This window comes from Benincasa hispida, chromosome 3 (assembly GCF_009727055.1).
Source record: "Benincasa hispida cultivar B227 chromosome 3, ASM972705v1, whole genome shotgun sequence".
In the NCBI taxonomy this organism is placed as follows: Eukaryota; Viridiplantae; Streptophyta; class Magnoliopsida; order Cucurbitales; family Cucurbitaceae; genus Benincasa; species Benincasa hispida.
The window spans coordinates 137,854-148,022 of record NC_052351.1 but is presented as its reverse complement, the minus strand read 5'-3'; the positions used below and the strand labels follow the sequence as shown (position 1 = coordinate 148,022).

At 34.8% G+C, this 10,169-nt stretch overlaps 2 protein-coding genes across 2 annotated transcripts; both read right to left on the bottom strand.

The window, feature by feature from the left end:
* Positions 1-5,266, bottom strand: LOC120073793 (integrin-linked protein kinase 1-like). Its single transcript, XM_039026638.1, has 12 exons — positions 4,572-5,266; positions 4,135-4,209; positions 3,959-4,054; positions 3,370-3,455; positions 3,169-3,289; positions 2,976-3,055; positions 2,396-2,458; positions 2,109-2,215; positions 1,793-1,878; positions 1,198-1,319; positions 606-717; positions 1-342 (listed from the first exon to the last, which is right to left on the bottom strand). Exons 1-12 carry the CDS (start codon positions 4,890-4,892, stop codon positions 235-237), a joined length of 1,377 nt encoding a protein of 458 aa, XP_038882566.1. The 5' UTR covers positions 4,893-5,266; the 3' UTR covers positions 1-234.
* A 630-nt stretch (positions 5,267-5,896) lies between these two features.
* On the bottom strand, positions 5,897-7,931 carry LOC120073794 (cyclic phosphodiesterase-like). The gene is made up of 3 exons (XM_039026639.1): positions 7,342-7,931; positions 7,180-7,234; positions 5,897-6,402 (listed from the first exon to the last, which is right to left on the bottom strand). The coding sequence occupies exons 1-3, from the start codon at positions 7,657-7,659 to the stop codon at positions 6,197-6,199; spliced, it is 579 nt and encodes a 192-aa protein (XP_038882567.1). The 5' UTR covers positions 7,660-7,931; the 3' UTR covers positions 5,897-6,196.
* Between the last annotated feature and the right edge of the window lie 2,238 nt (positions 7,932-10,169).

The window sequence follows — 10,169 nt, the reverse complement described above, 5'->3', positions numbered from 1 at the left end:
TTTGTCGCAGAATCAAAGGTGGTATTTAATAAACAAATCCTGAATTTGTCGCAGATTCAAAGGTGGTATTTAATAAACAATGATCCAGGTGTTTCTCATCCCAGAAACTCACGAAATTCTAAAATCAACGGCATGACATTTGTAGAATTAGAGCTGTCGGAAAGTTAATTCTGTGAAACAAGTTTTATCACACACTGAGATGGTAAACACAGTATTAGACCAAAATCTGACGAATCATATACTACTGGCAGAAGAATGTGATGATAGATTGAAACTGCTTCGACGAGAACGATCTCTCTTCAACATTGCCTCAATATTCTGGAAGCATTTCAATGGCCTGACCTGTATGTATGTTGAAGCCAAAAGTAAATTTCCTTCCAAATTCAAAATCAATCGAATAAAAAAAATAGAAGAAACAACTCTCAGTGCAAGTAGGATAGGATATCTAATAAAACTTTAATCAGAAAATCAACAATAATATAGAGCCACGTGAACAAGTATATGGCTTATCTTCCTTATGGATGTCTGCATCATCTTTAAAAAGATTATGCACTAAAACAATTATAGGGATAGGGAAACAACAAAAAGCAGAGGCCATGGGCTACCTTCCAGCGCCTCTTATGACCGAATCTGTTGTAAATGAATTCCAGCTGGGTTATTATCTGCCTAAAAGTTGGTCTCTTATTTGGCCTCTCATTCCAACATTCTTCAATTAGCCTGCGAGCAAATTATTTTCACTAAGACGAAATGAATATACGAATTGCTGGATAATTGAGTTGGCTCTGATGGCAACTTGCAAGTGAGGAGAATCGTGGTATAATTGAGTGCAAGATAGCTAAGAGAACCAGCTACATGAGCTCAAGATGTGTATATTACCACTTTCTAAAAGATAACTTTAAACTTTAGACCCAACAAAATTGAAGTTAAAATCCTGAATAATACAGACCGAAGTAACTTCTAAGAGTACAAAATAGTTATCTTCTTTTTTTAACAAATGAGACTTTAAATAATGAAGAGAAAGGAGAGACTAAAAAACATAACTGATAAGAAAGAACACATTTACAGAAATGATACACTAAAACCCAAGAGCTTTCAACCCTAAATTTTAAATTTTAAAACAAAATTAAGAAACAAACTAGAAATTCACCATTGCTCATAATAAATTAAAACGAATTAGCTTAGGTCAATAGAACTCACTCTTTTAGTCCATTTGCATAACGTTTAAGTGGTGCTCTAACAGGGGGACGTTCTCCAGCTGCATACAATTTAGGAACTTCACTATCTGCCTTGTCAGGAAATGGAGGACAACCTTCAATCATCTGGATCTCTCAGAACCAGAGAACTGTGTCAATAATGAAATATAGCATGAACTGTAGAAATAAAATCTCAGAAATCAACTGCATTGGTCATGCTGAAGGAGCCTCAAAACAAACCAACATGGGAATAATCGATAGATTTTTCCCTTTAAATCTTTCATGGTCATTATGTTTCATAAAATGATTAAAAAAATGTTTTTGAAAGAAGCGCCAATTGGTCATTGCATAAGAACACAATGGCGCCACAGAACCAACCTTCATGAGGTCAGTGTGGAATACTATGCGGTTTATAAACAAGCCTTTACTCATTTCAACGGCTTTGTAAATCATTCAATGCTGCCTCAACAAAGAGCCACTATCCTCTAATTAAATGAAAATGGGCTAACAAACAGGAGCAATCACTATATAAAGAATCTTAGAAAGTTATTTGCTTGATTCTACATAAAATAAAACGAATTAAAGACAGGAACGTGTACCTCTTGTAAAATCAAAGCAAATGAAAACACGTCCACCTTTGTGTCATATTCTTCATTTTTGAAAACCTCTGGAGCTTTGTATCTTCCTATAAATGGAGGAGGGGAAAACCCTGAGTTTTGAAGCAGTTGATGACTAGATATGAAGTGTCATTTCACTCAGCGACAATTAAGAGTTGATGCAGCAGTGCAGCATAGGAAGAATTATTGTATCAATGAACCATATATTGTATTTCGAAAGAGTACTAAAATGGTTGTTTTCTTAGGTATGAACCATTAAATTTTTTGAAGATCAGAATTCAAGACAGAAGAGACTCACGTGAAGTCTCTGAACAAGTAGAAGGATTATCTTCTTTAACTGTCAATAACTTGCTAACTCCAAAGTCTGCTACTTTCAGGTGGTCAGAATCATCCCTCAGAATATTTCTGAAATCTTGATCAAAGCAATATTAAAAACTGTCATCGGTTTCAGAAATTTGATGAAAATTCATATTCTTAAGTTCAACAAAGAATGCTGTGTAATCAGCAGTTGAGAGAATTAGAAGCAAAAAAAAAAAAAAAAAAAAAAAAGCTAAGAATAATGAGCTATGGTACAGAAAAGCTTACGAAGGCTCAAGATCATGATGTATAATTGGTGCTGGCTTGTTCTCATGCAAATAATTCATCCCCCTGATTTTTTTTCCCCAAGACAAGTGGAAAAGTGAAATTAAAGCAAAGAAGACTAAGCAGGGTACACAGGTTCTCAAATAAATAGCAAGAAAGTTAAACATGGGAGTTGTGGAATATATTAATATTGAATCCATTCACCAATCACTATTAATGAGAATTTCATAGATTATCTATTACATCTTTCTTTTCTTTAACATAATTTACAGCTTGGTTTCTCATGATTTATTGAGTAGAAAATTTCCTAAATAGCTCACCCAATTCTATTAAGATCAAGTGTCTGATTGTTTAATTTCTGAGGCAGCTTCATATCACTTCAAGTACTTACGATTTCCTTCAAAAGGATATGAAGCCTAATTAAGACCAAAACCCACCATATTGCCACATGGCGTCCTACTACCTTATTACATCCCCTAATAACAGTAACTGCATTCTAGATAATAATAATTATGTCTTAGCACCTCAAATTAAGGTTTAAAAGAACAATGTATGTATCAACTCGTTAAATTGAGAAATAAACCTTGCAATATCAAGGGCAAGTCTCACAACAGTCATTGTTTTTATTGCTTTTTTTCTACTCAATAATGCTCCTAGATCTCCCTGAATCAGAAACAGCACAAATACAAATTCAATCAAGGTTCCAATTGAAATATAACCAAGCTTTAAATTGAAGTATGTCTCTCTACTTTGGCACATTAAGTGACTGGAAAAACCTTTGGTAAATACTCTGTAACGATCATCATTGGCCAACTTTGAGTAACAGCACCTAGAAACTGGACAACATTGGGGTGTCGTATTTTCTGAAGCAATGCAAGCTCATCTCTGAAAGCCCTCCTGAATAAAAACAAGAGGCTTTAAGGGGCATAAACACTATTAAAAGATGTAGAGACTAATTAGTAGATCGAAGGACCCACACTTTATCCTCATCAGTGAATAGATCTTCTCCAAGCTCTTTCACAGCAACCTCAGTTCCACGCCAAGATGCTTTGCGGAATGTTCCCTAGAAGTGTTTCCAACATGTAATATCCTTAGACGACTAAAAATTTGATGCAGAAGATGGAAATAATGGAAACCAATTATTGCAACAGTCAAAGATAACTCAAAGTTTCAAGCTACTCTAACGAACCAATGACAAAAAATGAATAATGCAAATCAAACATGTAAAATCACACTTCACCATGACTTGAAATGCTGTTGTTTCAGAACAAACAAACATAGACTTCATACAAATTTGAACGAGGTATGGAAAGTCATATTTCATTAACACACAATAACCCATCTCTGAGAATCACTTCTCAATTTGATGATATATATGAATTGAGAATTTGGAGCAGCTATTAGCATTGTAATAGATTAGTAGAAATCCAGATAACAACTGGAGCAGCTAATTTGACAAGTGGAAAGACAAAATATAAAGTCTATAAATAAGAGAGAAAAGAAACAAATTTTCATCATTATTTTATTTTCTTTCCTTTTCATTTAGACAAAAAGATGTAATTTTACCTTGGTAATGTTCACACTGTTAGTAAAATCAAGTTCCTTAGGATCAATTTCATAATCTGGAACTTCACGGGCATTCTTGACGAGCATGGGGGCCACCTGTATTAAACAATACCTTTCCCATGAATTAGAATTCACCAAAATGTTCATGCAGAGTTAAGAAATTGCGATGATCATACCGGAGGCTTTGCACCATGCTTCTCCAGAAGTTTGATCACATCGTGGTTTTTGTAATGTACAGCATCCCTAAGAGGCTATTAAGGGGAAACACCAGACAATTATAACATTATACACGTGTTGCACAAACATTTTCAAATTTTCACGTTACATTGTATCAGAAAAGGAAGAATACAACAAAATCATGTAACAGAGATAATCTCATATCATCTTCGCTTATTCCCCAACTTTCCAGCAACGGATTATAGAGTCCATTATGGGCCAAACTTGGGATCGTAATGGGAAATGGGCTAGATTGAAACTACTCACTTTTCGGGGTTTTTTTTTTTTTTTTTTTTTTTTTTTTTTTTTTTTTTTTGACATATATAGCTAAATTTAGAGAAGAGGAAATCTTTTGAGTAATGGAAAATGAGGAGAGAGCAATGTGATCATTCATTACCGTGCTCCCCCAGCGATCTTTGGAGTCAACTTCAGCGCCACGTTCGAGCAACAAAGCGACAACGTCGGCGAATCCCTGGCAAGCAGCAATGTGCAAAGCCGTCCGGTTGTCGATATCATGGAAGTTGACATCGACCCCCGAATCCAAGAGTTCATTAATCCCTTCCAAATCACCTTCATTGGCCAAATACATCAACCTCACTCTCGAATCTATCCCCTCCTCAGTTTGGTCCTGCTTGACCAGCTCATCCAAATCTTCGAGATGCCCATCCGGCGCCAGGGACGACTGTTTCCCCAACTTAAACCTCACTGGACTCTTCATTGCCTCAAAAATCAGAAGAATGAAATAACAAGTATCTCTCGATATCGGAGGAATGTAGATTGGTTTTGAAAGGGAAGAAGGAGATTAAACCCTGCTATATTCAAAAGTATTAAAACCCCAGTTGGTTTGTTGGATCTGGAAGACAGAAGCTTCACTGTAATATATTTCTTTTAGAGAAGGAAAGAAGGAGGAAAACAATTAATGAGAAAAGGGAAGAAGATTTTTAGGAACAGTGGATTGAGAAGGTGGGCCTGGGATGATGATGATGACGACGACGATGAGTATAGAAAAGAATGTCTACTCGTTCTTTGAAAATGTCGATTGGTGTAAAATTTCGGCAATTGACTTACAAAACGCCATCGAAGCTGATGTTTCCAACTCATCTACTCGATTTTAGCCATACAATAAAGTCCACTTGTATAATTTATATATATATATATAAAAATCGAATTCCACAGGTCAAACAGAAAATTGTCAGCGAGTGCTAAACTTGAAAGATGCTTAATTTCAAGCAATTATAGCACGACCTTGATGTTAATCATCTCATGTTAGTTGCTCACAAGAAAGTTAGAATCAAGAAAAATTTAACTCGAAGAGATGGCAAACAGAGAAATCCCTTGAGTATTAATCTTACTTATATGGGAAAAAATTATGTTTTAGATCTAATTTTTAGATATGTAATGTTTGTCATAAAACCAAATTGCTTGTAATGGTAAAAAAGAACATATGTAACAAGTCCAAATATTAAATCTATAACGTTTTGGTCAAAATGTAACAAAAAAAAGAGGGAAAAAAAAGATATTCAATTCTCTTCTCTACAAGAATAAAATAGGAAATAGAGAAATTAGAGTGATAATTGGTGGAAGGGAATATAAATTTGATAAAACTTCATTTAACAATGATACTGAAAAAGGTAAAGATTACTTCCATGACTATTTTTGTAGGCTTCTGATGATGTAAAAGCGTATATCAACATTTGCAATCTTTTCACCAAATGGAAGAGCTTGCAGTAATGTCTGTAATCTTTCTTGGGTTAAGTAAAGTAGTTGTAGCTTGGCTTTTCCTCCCTAAATTCCATGCCATACATGAAATTCTCTGGTTTCATATAATAAACACAATTTTTTTTTTTTTCTAAATAACAAAAGAGGATCAACTAATCACGAAGCTTGGTAAGCTTCCCATTGACTGACATTTATTTTTTTCCCAGTTAAGAAGTCTAGAGGAGTACAGACATTGTTGAAAAAAATGAGGTAAACTGTGTATAACAGAACATAGTCTTCAAGGGGCATGGATAAAAACAGAAGCTAACTTGAAGGAAGTTCGTGTTCTGCAATTTTCTCCCAGGACTTTAGAGTTTCATCCTCGGTGTCTGTTTTGTACAGTGCAAGTCGAGTGATTGGGAACTTCAGGCCGTTCACGGCTTCATCGAGCTTGTCTGCTATTACTTTTGCCTGCTTCTTCTTTTCATCTGATATGTTGGCATACAGTAGGCTCATATGCGGCATGTAAGCTGATACAGAAATGACATTCATGTTATTAGTTGAGATTCGAGAAGCATCCCCATTATCTTGTACTTAAACAAGCAAACTTCTTTGTTCTATTCTACTCCAGCAGAACATTCCAGAGAACTTGAACTATTTTTAAACTCAAACATCTCCAATGTGAGTCGCAATACAGCAGTCAATTTCATACAAAGGATTGTGTATTAATTTCTAGGAAAAGAAGTTATACAAAACAAAGAAGGGTAAAGTATGCTATACTTGAACGACTGAATACTTGAATAGACAACACGCTTGCATTCACCTTCATATAACTAATCCATTTGTATTATCATTTGATTGTATAGAAGAAATTTAGCTCAATTTCTTAGCCTGCTCATGTGCATCATTTTGCAGATGATTGCCATCAGTATCACTATCACCATCAAGATGGATAATACCAACAAATTTACCGTTTCTCCTTTCCTAAAGCCTGACTTTGACCCATTAATTTACCAAATCCTAAGACTTTTCTAACACCCAAATGTAAAATCCGAATGTTTATCCTGTAACCTTAGTCTATAATTACATTTTTTTTAATAAAAATCTTAGTCTATAATTACATAAGCTGACCCAGAGAAACTCTCAGACTGGTCGAAGCACATATCATTATGTAATTATCCTGTAATCTTAGTCTATAATTACATAACAACTTCAAGTCAAAATTTATATCCTTGTCATACTGCATTGAATGTGAATATAACATGTGTATAGGAAAATAAAAAATAGGCAAGAGAATAAGAACTTACGGGTAGAGTTTTTGTAACCAAAATGTCCACAACAATGTGAACTAGTCTCCACCACCTGAAAAGAAAAAAGAGCGTGAGTCAGAGAAGCATCCAACAGACAAAAAGAAGAAAAACCTAAGAGATCAAAGGAAGAGCAAAAGGATCAGAAGGGGAAAGCAGCACCTCAGTGGTAGAATGAATAAGGAGAAAAACACACTGGTAGAAGAAGGTTCCGGTAGATACATGATCGACGGTGGCTTGATAAGCCTTAAGCCCCTGGCAAGCGGAGCGGAATTTGTTGAGGGCATCGTCAGGGGTGAGACGGATTGCCCCAACAACGGTGATATGTGGCTCGAATTGGGGCCCGCCGAACTCGGATCTGAGGCTGTTCATGAGGTTCTTGATTCTGGCCGTCACATCTTCCGGAGGAAGAGCCCACACCGAATACACGTTGTTTTCCGCTTCAGAGGGTTGGATAGAGGCGGATTCTGGGTTCGCCATCGGTGCGGAGACGAGAAGACGATTGAAATAAGACGGAGAATTATCGTTCCGATTCGGTTGAATGTAGGAACGAGAGGAATTGGTTTTGATGACGATTGTATTGAGCGGAGGGATGCAGTTACAGTTGTTTCAGTGAAATTGAGAAAGGAAGGAAGGTAATTTGTCGACATGTCGTTTCGAGAGGATAAATATCGAGTTGATCGTAGAATGTACGGCCATGTGGGCTCAGTATAGGGAGAACTAGATCCTAACCCACCGCCAATGCATACGGATGTGAGAATCAAAGTTTATTATGCGCATATTTGATTCTGACTATTCACTCTTTTTTTTTTTTTCTTTTTCTTTTTTCCCCCCCTTTTTTGGTTAAAAAATATATTATATTACAGTAAATTACACTTTTAACCATTCAAATATTACATTGTGTGCGTCAAAACTTAGCATAGCTAACTGTATTCAGTGACCAAAACATATGTAGTTGGATTCCTATATCGTTGTACTAAAAAAACATTTAAATTTGGTGTCTATTTAATTTTTGAAATTTCAAAATACATTTTAAATTCAACATTTAAAGAATAATTGAAGATTAAGGTCATGTTTAGTAACCATTTTATTTTTGAAAAATTAAGATTATGGACATTACTTGTACATCCAAATTTCTTCCTTTATTATCTACTTTTCTCCAATAGTTTTAATAATAAAAAAAAATAGCTTTCAAAAAGTTGTTTTTATTTTTAAAATTTAACTAAGAATTCAACCATTACGGTAAAGAATCTACTTCCTAAGACACCTCATAGAATCGTTACTACATGCATGCATAAATACTTATATTGAAATAAAAAAAAATGGACATTTTTATTAAATAAGAGTTCAACAAAATTTCAACTCAAGACTTCAATTGTTTAATTTGTACCCCTAAAACGTGATTTTACCAATAAAAAAACTAACTGGAAAAAAAAAATTTAACTCCTAAATTCTGTCAAACTCAAGTTCAAGAAAACCGTAAAACATAAATTAAAAAAAAAAAAGAAGAAGAAAGAAATGCATGAACTCAAATGCGGAAGCTTTCCTAGTCCCATTAGCACTATCACAGATTTCTCTTGTCAATCGCCCGAGTATCCTTGTCCTTACCTTCAAAATATGTAAACATAAAAGATGAGTATAAAATACTAAGTAAGTGATCCCATTACCGGGATCAGGCTATGCATTCACATGTAGTGAATGCTTGAACTAGTGGGTCAAGCAAACTGTAACTATTTCGGTATGGCAAACTAAGGTGATAACCTATCTCGCCTTAACTCGCATATCTAGTAATCTGATGGCACACCGTCAAACATGGGAAACAAACATGAATGTGAACTTGTCAATTCACGCATGTCTAGTAGCCTGATGATGCATCGTCAAAACATGAAACTAGACCCGTCGATCCCCTGAGATAAAACATGTGTCGAAGCGAGACGGTAAATCGCACCTGCTGATCAAATCATACATCAAATACATAAATTTCATGAGTAAACCTACAACACAATTTACATATCAAATAGATTCAAACATGCTCAAACTTTTCATAAAATTCATGCAACCTAAAGAGTATCACGAATTCCAAACCATGCTTCTATAATCCATTAAATAACTTGATCAATCTAAATTTGGTGCCTGAAACGAAGGCACCGATAATAGTATCACTTACCTCAAGGCTTAAACTCAAATAATAGATAAAATAATCCCCTTCTTGGCTTAGGAATCTTGGATCAAAGTCTCTAATGCAAAACAAAACATCCAATTTCAACTTTTGCGGCCAATTCCAAAACAAACAAAAACTCATTCCAACGATCTCCAAATAACTTACCTAATTCTTACCAAAATCATCCTTACAAGTGTTGGATAGTTTGCTAAAAACGCCTCAAAATCTCAACTTTAACCTCCAAGAACGCACCAAAACGCTTCAATTTTGTTGGGCTTGACCTTAAAGACCTTGGGCTTCCAATCTAACATTTGAAATATTGCAGGCAACATCAATCCCATGCCAAAACTTGATAGGCCCTCAAAACTAACAAGATCTCAAGGGAAAATCATCAAATGTTGAAGAAAAGAGATCTTATTCAACAAATCCAACAATCTGGATTAATTTTAAAAAGAAAATGAATTTCAAAAGAAAATGAATTTAATATTATATTTTGTTTGTATCTAACGATTAGTTTGGTTTAAAATCTCCACCATTGATTTTTCTTTTCCAAAATTCAATGGTCCAAAATAATTGTGGTTTTTAAACATTTTTTTCATCTTTATATAAACCATCTTCCTCTCCAAATTTTAAACCAACAAATTTTACGTTTCATAATCCTCCAAAACTCAAAAGTTCCATTGTTGCTCTCTCTAAGTTCCCAATTTTTTTTCATCTTATTCTTGAGAGAGTGTTATTGTATTGTGAGGATAAACTTGTTGAGTGCTTAAACTTGTAAATCCACTCTAGTGAGAGTTGTATTGTGTTCTTCAAAAATTCCAACATTTGT

What these genes read in the sequence shown, in the direction of transcription:
- LOC120073794 (XM_039026639.1), bottom strand. Translation starts at nt 7,659, where the DNA reads ATGGCGAACCCAGAATCCGCCTCTATCCAACCCTCTGAAGCGGAAAAC. An exon ending in TTATTCATTCTACCACTGAG is followed by an intron (nt 7,235 to 7,341) that starts GTGCTGCTTTCC and finishes TTTTCTTTTCAG; the next exon opens with GTGGTGGAGACTAGTTCACA. An exon ending in TGGTTACAAAAACTCTACCC is followed by an intron (nt 6,403 to 7,179) that starts GTAAGTTCTTAT and finishes TTTCTGTATCAG; the next exon opens with CTTACATGCCGCATATGAGC.
- LOC120073793 (XM_039026638.1), bottom strand. Translation starts at nt 4,892, where the DNA reads ATGAAGAGTCCAGTGAGGTTTAAGTTGGGGAAACAGTCGTCCCTGGCG. An exon ending in TTACAGAGTATTTACCAAAG is followed by an intron (nt 3,056 to 3,168) that starts GTTTTTCCAGTC and finishes TTTCTGATTCAG; the next exon opens with GGAGATCTAGGAGCATTATT. An exon ending in CTTGCCCTTGATATTGCAAG is followed by an intron (nt 2,459 to 2,975) that starts GTTTATTTCTCA and finishes AAAAAAAATCAG; the next exon opens with GGGGATGAATTATTTGCATG.